The 22,827-nt window shown below is 38.5% G+C and overlaps 1 protein-coding gene across 1 annotated transcript; it reads left to right on the forward strand.

The window, feature by feature from the left end:
- Window positions 1-1,968: 1,968 nt before the first annotated feature.
- Window positions 1,969-7,810, forward strand: NEXMIF (neurite extension and migration factor). The gene is made up of 3 exons (XM_060137469.1): window positions 1,969-2,047; window positions 2,745-7,119; window positions 7,717-7,810. The coding sequence occupies exons 1-3, from the start codon at window positions 1,969-1,971 to the stop codon at window positions 7,808-7,810; spliced, it is 4,548 nt and encodes a 1,515-aa protein (XP_059993452.1).
- The last annotated feature ends 15,017 nt before the right edge of the window (window positions 7,811-22,827 follow it).

Below are 22,827 nucleotides of genomic sequence, written 5' to 3' on the forward strand. Positions count from 1 at the left end.
AGTGCATTGCTCCTATATATATTTTATGGTACATTAATTTTTGCTAATAATCAATACTTGTCTGAGGCAGCTGTTCTTTATTTCATTACCTGAAAGGGGGTATAAGTATAGATCAGTAACCTGTGGAAACATATCTCTACAGCCTTGTTTTGGCCAGGGTTTGGAAGTGGTAAGAATAGAGAAAGCATTTGTGTTCTAAGAAAAAAACACCTGGTTTCTTGGTCTGGAGACTTGGGTTCCTTTGTTAGATCTGCCATTATGTTATTTTGTGACTTTATTTTATTTTTTGTTTCTCTGTGCCTTGGTCTTCCTGGTGATTAAAAATGGACTTCCTTGTAGTTAGCCTTAGGCATAAGGGGCAAGAAGCCACTAAGTTATTGAAATCTACAAATAATTTGCCCCTTATCAAGTCCTTGGCAAGATACAATTAGTGGAGGGGTTAAAGAAAAGTAAAATGATACCTGAAGTTCTACTGAGTTCCTTTTTTAAAAAAGATACACAGAGTAATCCATGATGACAGTATGATTCCATCTGCCCATAGGGTCCTCTCTGAAGCAGAGGCTCAACCATCTGATCTGTTCATTCGATTCCACCACAAATGAGCCCTCCTTGCCAAAGGATGGTGACTTTGACATTGTTAGCCAAGCATCTCTACCTTTTAGAAATCTCCAGCCCTTCTTTCTGTGTAAATACAACAAGTAAGCATCTCTTTCTCTTTTTCCTGACACCTGTGGTTTTATTGGCTACTCTCAAGTCAGGTCTTATATAAAATGAGAAGAAAGTTGGGCAATTATGATATATAAATATTAGGGGAACCCAAGATCATCTAACTTTTAAAACACTGAGTGATTGCCTAATACAAACTTCTTATTTTACAGGTAAGGAAATAGGCCCAGATAGGCTTTAGGGTATAAAGATTGAATCATTTAAAACTGTCTTATTCCCGCAATGCTGGACCTACCTTTTATAGTATTTGCATGTTTTAGAGTAAGTGAATATACAGTTGAGATTTTTGTAATAGCTGCTTGGCCATCAGTAAAGTAGTCTATGCTTTTTAATAAAAGGATGGATCCTTGGCTGAGGAAAAGGTCTAGAGAAAGGGGGTTTGGAATAAATAGAGATTTATAGATGCTGTAGTGGCACATGGTAGAGACCTCCACCTTGAGTGGCTGTGCCTCATATCATTTTGCATATACCTACCCTCCAAGTAGGTGGGCAAGACATGAGGGGCTATAGATATGTGTTCTATACACTAAAAATACCAGATAATGCTGGGACATTTTCAGAAATTCCAGATCTTCTTTGTAGTCACATTTAAAAATCCTGCTGTGGGCTTGGAGAAATATTTGTCAAAACCAGAGCTCAGGTCATGAAAGCCAAGAAATCATGGAAGGAATTCTCTACCTCTTTCATACTTAGCAGTCAAATTTTAAGCACAGAGAAAATATGAATGTGATGTATATGTGTGTATATACGAATTGGCTTGTTTTGTTAAGAGCTTATGATCATCTGAATTAGAGATGAGACAAACAGAAATAAAGCCAATCTCCACATGTACACACCCCTTGTCTCAGGTTAGTCTGGGCTCTACTTTGTGTCCTTCCTAATTGGATGACCATGATTAGGTTAAATGTATTACTATCTGGAAGAAGATGTAAGTTTGCCTGCTTCCTCAGATTTCAGTTTTGAATGGTATGGTAGCCTAGAGGAGACAGAAGGATCTAGAATGTGTGAATGAAGTGTGAGTTTCCAAATTGACTTATATAGTAGGTATAAAATATGAAACAAAAACAATAGTGGCTATGAAACCAGTCTGGAAATAGGTAAATTCCAGTGAACATTTTAAAACCTCTCTAGCTGAAATGAGCTTAAAACAGAGAAGAAAATTTGATGACTGATATTATGTATTTGAAATGTGCAGGTTGGACAGCATTTGGACTTGGAATGAAACAATAAGAGGTTCCATTCATGGATAACCAACAAGATAAGGCTGTTGTTGCCTCAGCCAATGGAGAAAACACTATGATTAATGGGGTCAAGGAAAATGGTAAGGGAATTTAATTGTGGTATGTAATATCTCTCCCAGTAGTCCTTTGTTAGTACTATAGATTTTCAGTATCCACAGAGCTGGGGCAAGTTAAGTCTAGGATGCCTCTGAGATAGGAGTTAATCCTAAACTTTATTCCACCAGATCTCTAACTGGACTAGAAGGGTCTCTAAGAGGTATCAAATCCAACCCCTTTGCTCTCCCAAATCATCTCTATCAAATGGATACTTAAGCTCCTCTAAATTCCTGGTGAATTAGAAATATGCTCTGATGTGAAGTTTGGAATGTTTAGACTCAGTAGGAGCTTCCAAAACATAGGTGAGGTCTGAAGGATAGGACTATGCCTCATAGTTCAAAACCATGAATATATCCCATCTCAGCATTTTCCCACCCTGAAAGATTTGACTTTCCAGTTGATCAAGCAATCCAATTTTTTCCTCATTTCTGAGGAGAGTGCCATGTGTGTCTGAAGAAAAAGCTGAACCTAAAAAATATTATTTTTCACTCGCATGAATGTTCAATATAAAATCAAGGTTGTTCTTTAACTCTGTAGTTTCTACTTCTAAAGTTAGAGAAGCTGAAGCTTAGATTTTATATCATAAGATCAAGTACCAGAAACTGATCAAGGGAAAGAGAGTTAATGAGTCTGGTCTAATACCTTTAACTTTATTTCTGTCATTTTTCCCCTTTTCTCTAGATTCAGAGGACCAGGATGTGGCAATGAAGTCATTTGCAGCTCTAGATGCTGCTACACCAATCCAGCCTATACTGGTGGCTCAAAAAGAGAACCTGATGTATCCCAGAGGTCTCCTGCCTCTGCCCTCTAAGAAGCCCTGTATGCAGAGCCCTCCCTCTCCTTTGGGCCTGATTGAAGCACCTGAGCATGCTGCTAATAGTGCTTCTGTGAATGCCATCTCCCTTACATCTGGTGTTTCAAAAGGCCTGAACACATGGTCACTGCCCAATGAGTGTGAGAAAGCTCCATTTGCCATAATGGAGCCTGCAGGCATGTCAGCTCTGAATGGGGAGTGCCTCATGCAGCCAAGCCGGACTTGCTTGGGCTGCTTCATGGAATCCAAGGATGCAGTAGATCCTGAGCCAGGGATCAGTCTAAAAGTCAGTGATCTAAATAGGGATTATGAAACTTGTGCAGTCTCTGATATAGGGATTCAGTGTATTAATGCTGGAGAAAACATGAAATATGGAGAGCAGCTGCTCTCAGACCAGCTCCTAGGCTTCCCACTGCACAAATCAAAGGCAGGAGATAGACGAGAAGCCGAGAAACCTGACATTGACTTGGAGGACCCAGCTCAGAAAAGTTATTATGAGGCATTACTATTAGATAAGTGCAATACGGAAGAGGCTTTGCTGGCAAATTCCAATCAGGATTGGGGTTACTTTGAGACTTTTATTAGTGAGAGTAAGATTGAACTTCTTGACCTCTGTTCCAAGAATGAGCTGTCTGTCAACCTGTTCTCTGAAGAAGATGTGGATAACTACATGTTCGATGATGATGAGTCAACACTGGGCAGTGATGTCTGCTCCCTGAAAATTCGATATGAATCCTTCCAGGACAACGTTCGAGACAAAACCACCCTTTTGATGCAGGAGGATGCCCAATTCAACTTTTTTCCCAGTGTCTTCACTACCTGCCCCAAGCGGGAGTCTAAGAGTGGGGCCCTGAAGCAGAGCAGTGATCTTTCCCAATTCAAGGTCCCTGATGTGAGCATTATCTGGGGGGAGGAAGATAAAATCTTGGACAAGAAGAAAGGCAAAGAAGAAGGCCAGGAAGACAAAGGTGTAGAGAAAAAAGAGGCAAAGGATAATGGAGAAAAATCTGCCTTAAATAAACCATGCAGTGGACCTGAAGTAGGGCAATTTAAGAATCCAAAGCAAGGCCATCTTGCCAATTCCTTGGAGGCATCAGGGAATTTTAGTGATGACAGTTCCTTCATTGAGGTCTCTTATGATGCCATGGGGGAGATCAAGGACTGTAGCCGCTATATGGCTCGGGACACTAATTCTGGCAGCTCCTCCTCCCAGCAGAATTATGGGCTGCGAGCCAAGAGAAAAGTCAGGTATAGTGAAGATTATCTATATGATGTTGACTCACTAGAGGGTGAAAAAGTAAATGAGAGGAAGGAATGGCTACCAGGTGGTTGTAAAGAGGAAGATGATGATGAATGGTGTCCCAAAAAGAGAAGAAAAGTAACTCGTAAGGAGCCCCCTGTTATTATCAAATATATCATCATCAATCGTTTTAAAGGTGAGAAGAACATGCTGGTGAAGTTGGGTAGGGTGGATGCCAGTGAGACAACAGTGAATTTGAGTGAGACGCAGCTCAACAAATATTCCAAGCTGGCCCCCTTGAAGGGCTTCTGGCAAAAGAAGAAAAAGCAGAGAAACAGCAATTCAGACTCCAACAAAACACCCTTATGCCAAAAGCAAAGCTTTGAACCAGGTAGCTTTGAGGTGTCATTCCTGCCACCTGCTCGCAAACGAAAATCTAAACTTGGCAACAGGCACAGGATTCAAAGAATCCCATCCATGGAAACTTCAGCAAGTGGTAAGCAGGTTTCATTCTGCAATGATGAGAGGCAAGCTAGTAGTCGTAAAGAAGATGGAGGCCTGAAAGGTACACTGAAGTCAGCACCTCTGGCTGCCCCCAGCTGTGCAAATGGATCACATTTAAATGACATCACAGGCCCTGACTCAGTGAAAGTCAAAGCCCAAGATGCACAATTTAAGGGGCCAGAGAGGAAAGTGCTCAACAAAATCAAATTTAAAAGTGAAGCCAGGTTAAAATCCAAGAAAATCAAAGCTGGGCAAGAAAGCAAGCCAGTTGTTCAAATGACCCCTCTTTTGGGAGACCAATCTTCCAAGGCTAATTCAAAGAATGAAGCTATTCCTGGGACCTCAAACGGTTCACATCTATCTGAATTTCATGAGACAAAGGTTGCTAAGAATTCTACTTTCCTACCAACCACTTGCTCTTCTGAAATGCCTCTATCATCTGCTCATGTTGCCAACAATATACCTGTTATCCCTGGAGGGTATTTGCAGACATTGTTAGATGCTTCTGACTTGTCAAATAATACTGGCATTTCATACTTCACTCAGCATTCTCCAGAGCAAAATGAAGTCAGCCTCACTCAAACAGAAAAATCATTTGTACCTCTCCAGCCTGCCCAGGACTGTGTGCTTTCCTCGCCTTCTGAGTCTGAGCTGCTTCAATCATCCCAAAACTTCAAAATGGAATCAAGCAACTATGGAAATGTGTGGCCCAACAAACCTACTTCTGGCTCCCAGGAATTCATGGCTGCAGTCTCAAGGGAGATAGCTCCAAACCAATCATGTGAATTTGGAGTCTCCCAAGTAGTTTCCATGGAAAATAACCTCACAGCTACAACATACAATCCGATCTGCCTCAGCAGCAGTGGCAGTAGTTGCAACAAGGTCCTGTATGCGTCTGTGCAAGACACCCAGCTCTCATCTGATGACTCTTATCAATTATGTCACTTTAATAATGGAGAGACCTGCTTTCCTTTCCAGCAGGGTCCAGTGAATATGGATGATGGGCGGCTCTTTAGCTTTGATTCCATGGCCCCACTCTCTGTCAACTCAAGCAATTATTGCTCCTTAAGCTTGAAGTCTTGTGAAAAGGATGGTGATGATGATATCACTGATGACTTCCTGGCCCACTGCAGCCCCAAGCTGGTGATCCAGCAGAGCATTGATGAAATAGCACCACTAAAGGAGTCCACTGACCTCCTGGATATCTCCAACTTCACTCCTGACAAATTCCGCCACTCTTCCCTCTCAGAGATGTCCCCACCTGACACCCCCAGTCTTTCCCCTCAGATTACCAGATGTGAGAGTATCAAGACACTAGGAACACTAAAGGTGTTCCAAGAGGGTGTCCCAGGAATACTGGGCAATATGGAAAAAATCAAATGGGACTGCAGTACCCTTTCACGGCAGGTCCAAGTGGATGATGGATTTACTTTAAATAACCATCAGTTTCAGTTCCATATGTTCAATGATGAGGATTCTGTCAGCCTGCTCCAAAAAGCCCCTTGCTTATCAGCGTTTAATGATCCATCTGGTCAAATGAGTACCAACAACAAGGTGTCAAAATCAAGAAAGAAAAGTTCACCCAACAAGAGTGGGGCTACGAACCAAAGCTCTTCTCAGAAAAACAACAGGAAAAAAAACCCCAAAGCCAACAACAAAGGGATTGAAAAACCACCTGGCAAAACCTCCCGCCAGGTCCCTAAGTCAACAAAGAAAGGGAAATTCATGGCTGCAGTCAATGGAGAGAAAATGCAAATTGGCATCGGTCGTGGAGGAGGCCAAGTCAACAGCATATCCTCCACAGGGAAGACTTTGGCTGAATGTATCCAGCATAGTGGCCCTGTGGCCTCTATGAAGATGCCAAGTCAGAAGGGACTTTCTGGAGATTGGTCTTTGGGGAAGGAGAGCAGCCCAGGCTGGAGTGACATGAGCATGGGCACCAACACCAACAACCTTCTGGATGATGATCAACGGGAATTTCAGGAGCCTTCTTATATCTTGTCCAACATTGCCTCTGGTATGGCAGATGTGCAGAGATTCATGATGGCCTCCATAGAGCCCCTTTGCGAACCCATGGAGCACCATGGAGACCCCAATATATTCTACTCCCCTGAGTCCAATAGTCTAAAATTAAAAACCCTCAAAATATTGGCTGGGACACCACAGGAATCTAAGAAAAAGGCCAACAGTGGCTCTCCAGGAGCCACTAAGAATCACAGGTCCATCAAGGGTGTGAGTAAAAGCAATGGGAAAGCAGCGATAGGTGATCCTGGTCGTGCAAGCATGTCTGGTTATAACGAGGACTCTCGCTCTGCCTTCTTTGATAAAAAGTATAATAACCTGAGCACTTTAGGCAATAATGGACCGACACACAAAAAGTTATATCGTCACAAAACCAGCTCCAAGGCCCTGAGAGATGAGAAGTGTAAGGGAAAGCGTATGGAGCGAGAACAGGTCCACAAGGATGAGGCTGGGACAGCTTCTTTTGAAAAACTGAGGTAATACTGCATCAAAATGGCTGAGATGATGCACCCTTAGCTTTCCTACTCTGCTAAGCCCGCAGTCCCTCATTTTTTTCCCTCTTGAAAGCAGTTTGCATGAAAGAAACTGTCCCATTCCCTTCTTTTTCAAATTAAAACGAAAAGAAAAAAAGTGCATGAAAATCCCTATACCTCTAAGCCACACAAAAGATTGGGCAATTTTGTAGTGGCTTGACTAGGGATAAATTCTGACAAGGCTACTTTTTCTGCTAGTCAGCATTAGTTTTTACTTACTGAGAAAATACAACTAAAATATGCTCTTGAATGACTTGGGGAAGGGAAGGACTTTGCAGTGAGAAAATTTTTGAATAACAGAATTTAAAAGTTATATAGACAAAAATGCCAAGATCATTTAAGCAAAAAGAGCATAATTTGGAAAACAAAATCTCATCATTTGGCAATTAGGAGTGCTTTCTAGTGGCCCCTGCTATTTGTATCTTTTTCTGCATCGTACGGCATCTAGTATGATGTAAACAAATTTAGATTGTATGATCCCTTTGTGGGACATACACTAAAGCTAACTAAGATGGCATAAATTGTTTGGTTTTTCTGCAGGGATTCCGACTACAATCTCCTAAAAGCAGAAACAGCATTTTGGGTTTTACCTGTGTTTGAAGAAGAGACTCCCATTTTCCAGAAAGACATTTGATGTTTGTGTTTTATTTCTTTCAAAATATGCCTTGTGGTATGTATGTTGACATGTAAGTGCTTAAAGAAAAGAATTTTAAAGTGTGGGAATAAGTCTTTGGAAGCAAACTTTAATCTGATGTTCTATGTAAAAGACTTTAGAAGTCATACAGTTGCACAAAGTAGTTTATGCACTGTTTACCCAAGGGGAAAGGAAGTAAAACATTGTGCCAAACTACAAAAAAGTGACTGTATTGTATATATTTTTACTTCTATATCAACATTTGGTTGTGAGTATTTGGGGAGCTTGTCCCTGTTAATTTACTAGAAACATTCCAGTGATTCTTGCTATTAACCACCCCCACTTATGTGGATAGCACCTGTAGATCACAGTGGAAAAATATGTTGTGTTACACAATTTACCAAAACTTAAAGGATACTGTTTGAAATGTGCCAAATTTCCTTACCTCATCTCACAGATTCACCCCACATTTTAAAGCTCATTAATTAAGTTTTAAAATATATATATCTATAAGCATACATACATTATTTTAAAAATTTAAATTCTACTGTCCTGTGTGGAAACATGAACCATTAAACAAGGCACAATAAAGGTTTGTTTGTTCCATTGTATAAGGGTTAAAGTGTTGGAAAAGTCTGGAAGTCACAACAGCTAAGTCCATCAGGGACCCAAGTATATGCATTTACAGAAACTTTTACAAGGAAACAAAACAGCTGCTTTAAAGTTTGTTTTCTAAAAGCAAAATCTGTAGCTGAAAATTATTTAAAGTGCAAAGTTATATTGCTGATACTTTATATCTCAGTTTTATATATTTTATAATAGTCTGGGATAAATTATAAAATAGCTATAAAATTAACACTAAGATAAATGAAGTACATAGATTGCTTTTATTTAAGTAGTTTCCTAAATGTTTTATTCCAGTTTTGTCAAAAGTGCACTCATATCATGGCTTTAGTGTTAAGTGTTTAATCTTGCAATGCCAATGTCATTTAAAGAAAATGTTAAGGCATCTCAGTTTGACACCTATGAATCACATTCGATAAGCTGAACAATTTGTGATAACAACTAATTGGGGCCATATATACTTAGTCTGAACATAACTAGTATTTGATGCCACACACTAAACTTAATTCCCAATCTTTAATATAAATTTTTGAAATCACATTTTTTTATTCAAGCCCTTTCCCTTTTTAAAAAATTTCACAGCTTCAGCATCCCTCACGACTAGCTTTTTCTTCCCCTTTATTCACCACTTGACTTCTAACATTTGGTCTATTTTCCTTGCACAGTTGAAGGCCTGTGTGTCTGATGACTGTTGCATTATGGCACAGATGAGATAATGGACGTGAAAGCGCTTTGTAGATCGTAAAGTGCTATAGAGATATAGGGGATTCATATTATTAATATTGTTGGTTGTTGTTGTTGTTACTCTTACTATTCTTACTAATATTGTTACTAACCTATTAACTTGTGAATATATAGGCTGCGGGTGGGAGGGTGGAGAATAAGTGGGTGGGGGAAAAGGGAATTTTAAAAAAAGGGAAGATGTTTCAAAAGGAAAAATTTAAGCAAAATATGAACCTACCTAGTCATTGCCACCTAAATATATTCACAAACAGAGAAGCAACATTTGAAAGTAGTCAGAGAGAAATGGAAGGAAGCCTGTCATATATATAAGTATACACACTTCCCAGTCCATGATTCCTTTTACCAGCCAGCTCTACTACTTACTGCTAGGTAGTAAAATGAACAAGCCTGTGTTCTTGATGGTGTGATTGTGTATGTCTGTGGGGACAAGTGAGTGAAGAGCATTTCATGAGGCTGCTTCAGGCCTATTCCTAGGCTTTGTGTGTGGTGAGTCCTGGAAAATTACTTAATGGAAAGGCACCGGGTGCAACATGTCTCCTGCTCTACAGCAGCCATCCAAAAGGGAAAATAATCAAACTGGAACATTTTCTTCTATTTCTCCACTCTGATAGCTAGCTGTTTTTACTAAATGCTGTAGCTGGTTCCTAGGAACTAGTCTTTGTTTTGTTTTTGTTTTTATTTTTCTGTTTTGCAGCTGAATTTAATTTGGAATAACCAACTCTGCCTGTACTGTGATCCCCAAGACTCCAGATCTCAAAGTCACCTGTTAGCTTACAGGAATGGAGTGCTCTATATGTAATCAAAAGGTGGCAGTCAAATAAGGAATAAAGAAAATGTTCCATGAGTACAATGTGTTTTATAAAAATAAATATGGGAGAAGTTGTACCAGTTTTTCTCAGTATCAGTTCATCTTTGGAGAATGGGGTGAGGTGGGGTAGAAGGACAGCCTGAAACTGTTGGAAATAAACAATTTCCTTGTCAGAACTTGCTATCATGAGTCCTTTGGAATGGATACTCTTTCAGTTGCTCCTATGGAGCCCATTAGGAGCCAATTCTAGGACATGGTTCATCCCTTTCTCCAAAGAGAATTGCCATTTTAAAGTACCTTTTTTCTTGGCCTACAGTGCATTATATGTTTTTAAGATTAAATTAGTGATTTGTAACCGATCATTTTGTACCAAAATGTAACAGGAAGCTGAGTTTGAGAAATGAGCAACAGGATAAGGCAGAAGATGATTATTCTTTTAATTGCACTTAATATCCCTCTCAGTACATTATGTTCTGAGTTCTTCAGTTTTTAGGGCTTTGTTGGTCCTGTCTCTGCTCTCACAATTCATTTTCTTCCTGTAACAACATAGTAGGCCTGACTTTTTGTAGATCCCTTATTCAACCAGCTGCCTTAGTGGAGTGAGGACCAGTGATAGAAAAGTAGTGTTTTGCCCTATCGTTGATATCTCAAGTCAGCTATATGGAATTTTCCTTGGTCTGAAATCCCTGATTGCCACTCCCTTCTAACCTCTGCTCTCTGAGAAGCTGCTTCCTATGAATTCCTCCCCAACAGAATCCCATTTAATCTTACTTTCCTGGGAATGGTATTCTCCCGTATTCTCCTTACTTAATTTCAATTCTTGATCTTAGAATTTTTCTTCTTTTATAATCTTATATTCCACCTCCCCAAAGTGTCAGACTATAAGAACCTTAGCCAGGCTACTACTTTCTTCCAGAAGTTCAGAGGGAAACCTTCTCACTCTTAATTACTTTTAATTGCCCTGGCTACTTTCAAATCTAATTTTAAACGTGAACACACACATGCACACACACATGCAGAATTATATTGCATGACTAAGGAAAATTGGAAACTTCTTTTCCTTGAAGATCTATAAGAATAGATCTTATCCCTTTCTGCCCTGGTTAGTTGCTGGACTATGTGGAGCAGGGTGCTGAAACAGTGGCCTTGACCAAGGTTCTTCGAGACTTTGGGCGTTATGTTTGGTCTGTGACAACTGGCTTGAACCAGTGGCCTCTCCAGTGTCTCATATACCAGCTTCTTCACATGCTGCTTCCTCCCTGCTTTCTCTTCTGACTTGTTACTTTGTGCAATTATGTGTTAAGGCCTTACCTTTTCCTAAATGTTTTCAAACCTCCAGCACTACCTTGACCATCACTTCTTTAGCCATCTCCCTGAAGTCCTTGGTGCTAGGTGGGCTTTGTGACAACTTTCACCTTCTCTGACCTTTTTTCTTGCTGGGAAGCATCTGTATGTGTGCAGGTGGGATAGGGAGGGGGGGTAAGTGTGTATAAAAGAGAGAGAAGCATAAAGGATGCTCACAAGCTATAAACAACTCTGGCTAGCATCCTTTGTCCTGTTATGTGAGGTTCTGCAGTTGTAGTGAATTTCCATTTTAGTGAGTTCTAATTAGCATTTACTGCCTACAGGAGAAAAACCATATCCAAGGACCTCTTAACCAAGCTAGCTCTTACCAAGCTGAACCAGTCTAATGCAGATCTGCCACATCTTCAATTTACAGATGCTCCCAGAACAGTTCCAAGAATTACAGAGAGCTAAGTTTCTGCGCTGAAGAGAATGGAGCACTAGCTAGTCCTAACTATTGCTAGAACTAAAAGTATATGTTTTCTCCTGTATTATTGAGAAATTATCTAATTTAAGGAGTTTTTGTTTTCATTTAGAGATTTTTTAAGTGACTAACCATCACTACAGGAGTATGTCCTTTTTATGAAATAACACTAATATGAAATTCATTTTCTAATCATAAAATTCACTAAGCCCATCATTATGTTTGGAAGATTTAGTACCAAAATCAAATATTTTTAGTAACAAATAGGGATCTTGTCAACACAGTGTAGGCCTGGGATTTTGTAAAGGTTTTTCAAGGACCCAAATAAGAGAGAAAAGATTTTAGGTGGACTGTTTAACTTGGGAAACACTGTCATCAGCTTGAGAGTCCTCAGCCAGCATGGTATTATTTTGATAGCAGTACTCAGGCTACCCTTTAAGGCACATTTTTCACTCAGAGCATTAAACAGTAGCTACAGTCATGAAGCAGAGCTCCTATTGCAGCTACATGATACTTGAGATGTACTCTTGGTTTCAGAATAATAACTAAGAGGTAAAACATTGGAGAAGGACAATGTAAAACAGAGAGTTAATACAAAGTTTAAGGTGTGAATGAGGCTTTAAAATTGGTATCTGAGTAAATAGATGCTAAAGAAACACTCATCAACATGAGATGGAAAGGATGTCTATGCATCTAGCTGGCTCAGTGGTTTCTGAGTCTTAGAAAGACATCCCCTTCAAAGAGAAGAAAGGAGATATTTAAATCATTTTGCCTCCTTGAGAGATGTCTAGTTTTACAACACAAAAGAAAAGGCTTAGAATGAAAACTAGAAGAGGCCTTTTGTTTTTGACTCCCAGTGAAGGAGGGTAGAAAGCTTGAAATGCTCTACTGGGATACCTGTAGCACTGACTAGAGTTTGCTGCCTACAGAGTTTTGAATGTACTAGACCTTAATTTAATTTTCATAAAACTGAATGCACCTCTTTAGTAAGTTACTGATTTATGGTGCTAAATAAAATGATTATCTCCATTTTTTTCTCCTTTCCCAAGCCCCTTAAGCATTTAAGAAAATTTAAAATAAAAGTGTTAGAGGTCCTTTTTATGAATGTAACCTAAGTTTCTGTTTGACATATGACACTGCAACTTTAAAATGTTAGGAAATTATTTGCCTTTTTCTTTTAGAGTTAAGCTTTATAAATAATCTGTAGAGTCAATTGAATAAAGCTTAAGGATCACTCTTAAGACGCCTACAAAATCTTGTATATTTTTAAGTGTGCCAATTTGTAACATATTTTGTAAGTGTATATTTTTCTTAGAAAAGTGCTGTGAAGTGTCTGTATGTGAGAATTTTCCTTTTTCTGCACCACTAGGTGCTAATAAAAGGATATTTACTTCAAAGTTTCTGGTTTTAGAAACCACAATACAAAGAAAAAATACACTTTTGTTGGGAATTTTGTAACACAAAACATGTTGTGGAAGAGTGTAGTGATCTTGTGCAAAAGAAAATGAACATTTGTGAGCTTCTTGCTGTTTTATAGATTTTCTTGTAAATTATTCTTGTAACACCTCTGGTTTTGTTGTTCTTGTTGCAAAGGTTTTAAATATTTGTGATTGAGTGTATGGTGAAACTGTCATAATGTTACCTAGCTGAGTTTTGTTATTGTTTATGGAATAAATAAAAAAGAAAAGTTTAAAATACTGCTTTAGAATCATATGTAACAGAAACCAGCCATTTCTAATTAAATTCTATGTCCCAAATAAAAAGTTCTTCATTGTCTAGAGCAGTGTTTCTCAAACTATCTGTGGTGAGGGATCAATATTTTCCTCCAATCCATCACAAACTAATACTATTATAAAATACAATAAGAATGATTTTTTTAAAGTGAAATTTTAAAAGATATGCAAAATAAAAGCTCTCATATACTCAATTCAACATGTAGAATTACATTTGAAAACAAACATAACATAGGGAAAAATAAAAGAATTGCAAAAACTTGGTACCCTGTTTAAGACAAGTCCACTGACCAATGTCAAATTGCCATAGAAGGTTCTAACCACGCTTTGAGTAACACTTTGAGTAGGAACATCAGCATTACCGTCATCTGGGAACTCGTTAGGAATGTTGAATCCCAGGCCCTACAACAATTCTACTGAATCAGAATGTGAATTTTAACAAGATTCCTAGGTGATTTGCATGCATGTTAACATTTGAGAAGCACTGGGCTAGAGTTTTGTGCAGAGGATTTTTGCTGCCCCTCAAATTGGGGGATCATTTTCTAGTGTGTCCAGTCTTCAAAGGACTTAGAACGAATGATGTCCTTGTTTTGTGATCCAGACGGGTTCTGCTGACATGCAGTCCTCTCAAAGTGTCAAAGCTGTTTATTGAAAAGTAATAAATTTTACTTTGCCTGTTATCCAAAAGATGTCAGATTTTCCGTAATATCCTTTAATGGGACTTTCTCAAGTTCTTGCCTCACTGTACTCAGTATTTTAATGTTGGCTGTGTCTAGACAAACTGGACTTTGCTTCCAAGTATCCAGTCCCTGTGAGCCACCCATGAGAACCTAGAGCCTTGGCTAACCACAAGAAGGTCATTGCGGCACACACAAGCCAACAGCCACTTCTTTGGTTTTAAATATCATTACTCAAAGAAATTGAAAAGGGACTTCGCTGGCGGCACAGTGGTTGAGAATCCACTTGCTAATGCAGGGGACATGGGTTTGATCCCTGGTCTGGGAAGATCCCGCATGCCACGGAGCAACTAAGCCAATGTGCCACAACTACTAAGCCTGCACTCTAGAGACCGAGAGCCACAACTACTGAGCCCGTGTGTCACAACTACTGAAGCCCACACACTATAGAGCCCATGTGCCACAACTACTGAGCCCGCATGCTGCAACTACTGAAGCTTGCGTGCTTAGAGCCCGTGCTCTGCAACAAGAGAAGACACTGCAATGAGAAGCCTGCACCCCGCAACAAAAAGTAGCCCCCACTCGCCACAACTAGAGAAAGCCCTCATGCAGCAACAGACCCAACGCAACCAAAAATAAATAAAAATATATATTAAAAACAAAGAAATTGAAAAATGTGTATGAGAAAGTGGCCCTCTATTCTCACTTGATGATCTCATTCACTTCCACCACTTCAACTACCACCTAGATTTCCACAAACCTCTCCTGAGTTCCTGTGCTATATTTCCAGTTATAGGCCGGTTATCTCCACTTGGACATTCTGCAAGTTCTTCAGACCTATCTATTCAAGATCATTTCAAAGTCCCTTTATCCTCTGAGTGTGTTCTAGCTCAGTGAATGGTGCTGCCATTCAACCAATTAGTGACCCAAGCCAGAGAGCAAGGTTCACCAGCAATTCCTTTCTCTTCTATCCTCACATCCAATTGGCCACTCTCAATTCTCCTGCCTTTCTATGCCCCCCCTCCCATTGACAATGCCTTAATTCAAGCTTTCATGGTATTTCACCTGGACTATTGCAACATTGTCCTAATTCAGTGATTTCCAGACTTAGATTTCACACCTGGGAAATTTTTAAATATGGAAAAAGAAAAGGAGAAGGGAGTCTCAATAGTCACCAACTTTTTATTTTGCTAAGTAAAGACATTTTAAAAAATAAAACTTTTCATTATCAATTCACAGAAGATCATTTTAACACCAAAAGACAATCAGACAATCCTTTGTTTAAAATGCACTATATTGTCTTTTTCTCTTCGCCAGGGACTATGAAAGACTGAAAACAACCTCTGAAGCCATTACTTTAAAGAGTAAAAAGAGATTTGGAGTTGCTGGATTAAAGAAGTAGGGGATGATAGAGAATGAGGGGCAGAGCAGTTAAAGCCCCCAGAATTGGACCCCTCTAATGTTATGAGGTTTTGTTTTCCCCAATTTCTATGAGTTCCCTGTGTGATGGATATCACAAATGTATATTCTTCACTCTGTTCAGGATTCAGAGGTGTATTCTAGGGAATGTGGCCCTAGAGAAAGATTCCTCTTGAACTAAATTAATGGCATGGTTGGAGTGGATAAGTGGTTCCATTCTTTTCCCAGTAGTTTCACATTCCTTCTTCTCCCTCTTGGCCAAAGTTGAGATAGTACCAGAGCTTAAGGGGAAGATGGCAAGTCCTTTGTCTAAAGACATTTGATCTGCCTTGGAGTTGAGTTTTAAATGGACTTAATTTGGGAGAGAAGTGATTATCACACTGCTTTAATACAGTATTCTATTTAAAATAATTGGAGTTGTAGTTTTTAAATTTTTCAGACCACATACCACTTTAAGAATCTAATGAAATCAATGGGTCTTTGCCCCCTGAAAATGAGCATACTCAAAAGTTTCAATAGAATTTCAGAATATTCACAGGTTAGGAACTTCTGTATTAGGGACATGAATTCTCCAAAACATCTTCCTTGCATCATAATGGAGTATTAGTCTATCTCCTCCTCTCCACTGACCCAAGATAATAACTATCATTTATTTATTGTCTACTATGTGCAAGGCACTTTACATGAGTTATAATTTCTCACAACAATTCTGCAAGAGAGGCATTTTCTCTATTTTACATTTAAGAAAATTGGGACCCAGAGAGGTGAAGTAAACTTCCTCAAGATCACACAATGAATAGCCTTCAAAGACTTTTCACCAGAGCTGACAAAGCCCTCTGTGCTTGTCCCATCCAAGCCCATGTCTCTAACTCAAGACACTTATTTCCAGCATAAACTATATTGCCTATACCACTTCAAAAATATGATTATAAATATTAATACTGACATTAACAATTATTCAATAAATATTTGACTCTGTGTCAGATATTGTACTAGATGATAAGAAAACAAAAAATTTAAATACAGTTGACTCTTGAACAACATGGGTTTGAACTGTGCAGGTCCATTTATATGTGGATTTTTTTTCAGTAGGAGATACTACAGTACTATAGGATCGGAGGTTGGTTGAGTCCGCAGATGCAGAACCGCGGATACGGAGGGCCCACTGTAAAGTTACATATGGAGTTTCAACTGGGAGGCGGGTCGGTGCCTCAACCCCTGTGTCAACTGTATAAAGCACATACCTTGCCTTCCAGGGGCTCACAGATGAAGCAGAAAGGTACAATTTAATAAGTTAAAAAGAAAAACACCCACTGGTCAGTTTAAGTTTAATAATCACACATAAAGTAACTACAGGTATACCTCAGAGATATTGCAGACTCAGTTCCAGACCACTGCAATAAAGCAAATATCGCACTAAAACAAGTCACAAGAATTTTTTGCCTTCCCAGTGCATATAAAAGTTATGTTTAATTATACTGCCATCTATTAAGTGTGCAATAGCATTATGTTTACAAAAAAACAATGTACATACCTTAATTTAAAAGTGCTAACCATCATAGGAGTAACATCAATAATCAGTGATCACAGATCACCATAATAAATATGATAATGAAAAAGTTTGAAATATTGCAAGAATTACCAAAATGTGACACAGAGACACAAAGTGAACAAATGCTGTTGGAAAAATGGTGTCGATAGACTTGCTCAACACAGAGTTGCCACAAACCTTCAATTTGTAAAAAATGCAGTATCTTCAAAGTGCGAAAAAACGAAGCTCAATAAAACGAGGTATGCCTATAATGATTTGCTGTCCTTAAGCAGCCGAGAAGAAAACAATCTTCCATGCATTGTTATGGAGGGACTAATGTCACAAAATGCCACTCCCAGTAATCAATATCTCACCTTCCACCCTACCCCCTATTTTGGAATTGGAGTTGAGAATGAGCCAAGATCCACCACTTACTAGCTGCTAAATTCGTGACAAATTATTTTGATATCTCTGTATCCCAGAGTCTCTGTCAAAAAAAAAAAAGAAAAAAACTAGTATAACAAGACTATCACTGGGACTTCCCTGGTGGCGCAGTGGTTAAGAATCCACCTGCCAATGCAGGGGACACGGGTTCAAGCCCTGGTCCAGGAAGATCCCACATGCCGCGGAGCAACTAAGTCCGTGTGCCACAACTACTGATCCTGCACGCTAGGGCCCGTGAGCCACAACTACTGAAGCCCACGCACCTAGAGCTCGTGCTCCACAACAAGAGAAGCCACCGCAATGAGAAGCCCGAGCACTGCAACGGAGAGTAGCCCCCACTTGCCGCAACTAGAGAAAGCCGACGTGCAGCAACGAAGACCCACCATAGACAAAAATTAATTAATTAATTATTTTGAAAAAGACTATCACTCCCATAGACTTATCATGGATTAAAGATCACACTTGTGAAGTCTTGGGACCAAGCGGGCAGTCAGGTAATACTTAACATTTGCTATTTTTTAACAGATGTGTACAGGTATTTTCTTAAAGGTTCTTAATTTTGATTCCTTAGAAATCACTCCAGCATCTTACCCCCAAGTATTTTCTTTTATTAGGCTAAAAACTAAGAATATTAGTAAACTCCTGTCTCAAAAAGCCTTTGATCTTTTTTGGAGAAAGATGCCATTTTTCAAAATGAAATTAAAAGAGTTATTATATTAAACATAATAATATGTTTTATAATTGCATGTGTGTAATAGTTCTATTAGAGTTAATTTATTATCAGTAGCAGAATGAAGTAGTTAAAAGTTATAAATTATTAATCAAGATACCTGGGTTATATTCCTGGTTTTGCCACTAAATTGGTTGTAAGAAAAACAAGTCACTTCCCTTCTGGGCCTCAGTTTCCCCATCTGGAAAATGAAGAGGTTGGGCTAGATGGCTTAGCATTTAAGAGCATGGAGTGTGAAGTAGACTGCCTCGGATTGAATTCTATTGTCTCATCTTGTTAACAATAAGACTTACCTCAATTTCTCCATCAGTAAAATGGGAATAATTATGGTGCCTATCTCACAGGATTTGGAGAATAATTAAATGAGATAATGCATATAAAGCATTTAAAATAGTGGCTAGTACATATATAAGATACTCAATAAATATTAGCTATTATTATACTGCAGGGCCCTTCCTTTTAATTTAAAACCCATTATCTGGGCTGCTGTGGCAAAATTAGAAATTACTGAAGCACCTATGGACACTTGTTCATTAATCAATTAATTAATTTAACAAATTATTTTTGAGCACCTACTGTGTACCAGGAACTATGCTAGGTACTGAGGATACCAATGGTGAGCAAAATGGGACTTTGACTCTCTCCTCATAAAACTTATATTAGTTTAAAAATCACTTTGATTATGAACATATGATTTAAAACTAATAAGAGCTCTGAAGAAAATGAACATAGTTTCATGAGAACCACTGACAAAGAAACCTGACCTGATACTGAGACTTGCACCCTAAGAATGAGTAGGATTGACCTAGGTGACGAGGAATATGGAGATGAGAGTGGGGGATTTCCCAGAAACACCACATACAAAGGACCTTTGGCAGAGAGAAGCCTGCAGTACTTAAGGAACTAGAAGATGGCCAGTGTGGTTGGAAAGGAGTAGAGATGAGGTCAGAGAGCAATGCTTCATGTGTTCCAATTTGGTCACATTTTCTAGGAATTTTAATTATGCAAATTTGAGAGTACAATACAAAATATTGAGAGTTGGACTGTGCAACTTTTGAAATAGTTCAAATTTAAAAATCATCAGAAAGACCATAATTAGTTTCAAAATGAGCAGGTATGTGAGATAATCTGTTATGCTACTGCCACATTTTGATATTATTTTAGCCATTAAATAAAAATACCTTCCGTCTTTTGTCAGAATTATACCAACTTTGAATTAACAAGCCTTTCATGAACACACACACATAAAATGCAGACAGACCTCACTTTGTCTTTGTTTTTTTTTTTTTTAGTTCCACATATGTGATAACACAGAATATTTGTCTTTCTCTGTCTGACTTATTTCACTTAGCATAATACCCTCTAGGTCCACCTACATTGTTGTAAATGGCAGATTTTCATTCTTCTTTATGGCTGAGCAATATTCCATTGTGTGAGATATATATATATATATATAATCTTTATCCATTCATCTGTTGATGAACGCTTCGGTTGCTTCCATATCCTGGCTATTGTAAATAACACTGCTATGAACATTGGAGTGCACATATATTTTCAATTAGCATTTTCGTTTGCTTTGAATATATACCAAGAAGTGGAATTGGGAAATCAAATGGTCATTCTATTTTTAGATTTTGAGGAACCACATTTGTTATTTGTGGACTTTCTGGTGATAGCCATTCTGACAGGTTGTGTTTAGGTTTTGGTCAGTTAGTAGTATAGTGATTCTGGCTGCTAGTACAGGTAATGATAACAGAAGTAATACTGTTGTGATTAATACTGATCATACAAATAATGGTGTTTGATATTGGGATATAGCAGGTGGTTTTATATTGATAATAGTTGTAATAAAATTACTACTATAGCTCATTGTGGTTTGGATTTGCATTTCTCTGATGATTAGAGATGTTGAGCATCTTTTCATATGGCTGTTGGCCATCTGTATATCTTCTTTGGAAAAATGTCTGTTCAGGTCTTCTGCCCATTTTTTAAATGGGTTGTTTGGGTTTTTTGATATTGAGTTGTATGAGCTGTTTATATATGTTGGATATAAACCCCTTTTAGGTCATATAATTTGCAAATATTTTCTCCCATTCAGTAGATTGTCTTTTTGTTTTGTCAATAGTTTCCTTTGTTGTGGTCCCACAACAAAGTTTAATTAGGTCCCATTTGCTTATTTTTGCTTCCATTTCCTTTGCTTTAGGAGACAGATCAAAAAAATATTGCTATGATTTATGTCAGAGAGTGTTCCACCTGTTTTCTTCTAGGATTTTTATGGTTTCAGGTCTTACATTTAGGTCTTTAATCCGTTTTTAGTTTATTTTTGTATATGGTGTGAGAAAATGTTCTAATTTCATTCTTTCACATGTAGCTATCCAGTTTTCCCACTACCATGTACTGAAGAGACTGTCTTTTCTCCGTTGTATATTCTTGCATCCTTTGTCATAGATTAATTGACCATAAGCACGTGGGTTTATTTCTGGGCTCTCAAATCTGTTCCATTGATCTATGTGTCTGTTTTTGTGCCAGTACCATGTTGTTTTGATTACTGTAGCTTTGTAGTATAATCTGAAATCTGGGAGCATAATATTTCCAGCTTAGTTCTTTTTTATCCTCAAGATTGCTTTGGCAATTTGGGTCTCTTTGTGGTTCTATATGAAGTTTATGATTATTTGTTCTAGTTCTGTGAAAAATGTCATTGGTATTTTGATAGGGATTGCATTAAATCTGTAAATTACCTTGGGTTGTATGGACATTCTAACAATATTAATTCTTCCGATCCAAGAGCAAGGGATATCTTTCCATTCCTTTGTATCAGCTTTAATTTCCTTCATCAATATTTTATAGTTTTGAGAGTATAAGTCTTTCACTTCCTTGGTTAAGTTTATTCTAGTTATTTTACTCTTTTTGATGCGATTATAAATGGGATTGTTTTCTTCCTTTCTCCTTCTGATAGTTCATTATTAGTGTATAGAAAAGCAACAGATTTCTGTATATTAATTGTATTCTGCAACTTTACTGAATTCATTTATTAGTTCTAATAGTTTTTTGGTGGAGTCTTTGGGGTTTTCTATATATAGTAATTGTGTCATCTGCAAATGGTGACAGTTTTTCTTCTTTTCCAATTTGGATACCTTTTATTTCTGTTATTTGTCTGGTTTCTTTCTGCTTAAGAGGTTATTCCACAGTTTATCTCTTTCTGCATGCATTTAACAATAAACAGAAAGGAGAAACCAGGCCTCACCTTCCACATTTTGCTTGGAAATCTCCTCAGCTAAATATCCAAGTTCACTACTTACAAGTTTACTTTCCATCCAATGTCAGAACATGATTCAGACAAGTTTTCTGCCACTTTATAACAATGATCACCTTTCCTTCAGTGTCCAATAACTTGTTCATTATTTCCTTCTAAGTCCTCACCAGAAGCACCTTTAATGTTCGTATTTCTACCAACTGTCTCTTTGATGCAATCTAGGTTGTTTTTTTAAAACCAAGCACCTCAAAATTCTTCCAGCCTCTATCTATTACCCAATTTCAAAGCCATTTCTACATATTTAGGTATTTTTTTATAGCAGCATCTCACTTCCCAGTACCAAAATCAGTATCAATTTCCTAAGGCTATTATAACAAAGTACTACAAATTGTGTGGCTTGGAAAAAACAGAAATTATTATCTCACAGTTCTGGAGGCTAGAAGTCCAAAATCAAGGTGTTGGCAGGGACTTGCTCCTTCTGAAACCTGTAAGGGAGAATCCTTCCTTTCCTCTACCTAGTTATTGGTGGCTGACAATCTTTGGCAGTATTTAGCTTATAGCCATGGTGCTTCAATTCCTGCTGCCATCATCATGTGGAGTTCTCCCTGTGTGTGTCTCTGTCTCTGTGTCCCTTCTCTTCTTATAAGGACACAAGTCAGATTGGAATAAGTGTCCAGCCTCTGGTTTGACCCCATCTCAATGACCCTATTTCTGAATAGAGTCACATACTGAGGAGCTAGGGGTTAGTATTTTAACATATCTTTTTTTTTTTTTTTGCGTTATGTGGGCCTCTCACTGTTGTGGCCTCTCCCGTTGTGGAGCACAGGCTCCGGACGTGCAGGCTCAGCGGCCATGGCTCACAGGCCCAGCCACTCCGCGGCATGTGGGATCTTCCCGGGTCGGGGCATGAACCCGTGTCCCCTGCATCGGCAGGTGGACTCTCAACCACTGCGCCACCAGGGAAGCCCTTAACATATCTTTTGAAGAAACACAATTCAGCCCATACCATACATGATGATTGAAACAAAAATTTACAAATCCATCTGGCACTCAATAATATTTTAAAGTGAGGAGGGTACAAGGACCTAAGTGGAAGTAGGATTTCCACACCACAAATGAGGTGGTAAAACCCTGATATCAGCGAATTGTAATAAGTCATAAATGTATATTGTAATACCCAGAGCAATCACTAAGAAGGCTATAGAAAGTAATACACCCCAAAGAACTATAAATAAAGATAGAATTATAAAAATTGGTCAAGTAACTCACAGGAAGGCAATAAGAGA

This window comes from Lagenorhynchus albirostris, chromosome X (assembly GCF_949774975.1).
Source record: "Lagenorhynchus albirostris chromosome X, mLagAlb1.1, whole genome shotgun sequence".
Classification (NCBI taxonomy): Eukaryota; Metazoa; Chordata; class Mammalia; order Artiodactyla; family Delphinidae; genus Lagenorhynchus; species Lagenorhynchus albirostris.

Bases quoted from the DNA above. Each gene is read 5' to 3' on its own strand.
- NEXMIF (XM_060137469.1), top strand. From the start codon at position 1,969: ATGGATAACCAACAAGATAAGGCTGTTGTTGCCTCAGCCAATGGAGAA. The intron at 2,048-2,744 runs GTAAGGGAATTT...CCTTTTCTCTAG, and splicing joins TAATGGGGTCAAGGAAAATG to ATTCAGAGGACCAGGATGTG. The intron at 7,120-7,716 runs GTAATACTGCAT...GTTTTTCTGCAG, and splicing joins GCTTCTTTTGAAAAACTGAG to GGATTCCGACTACAATCTCC.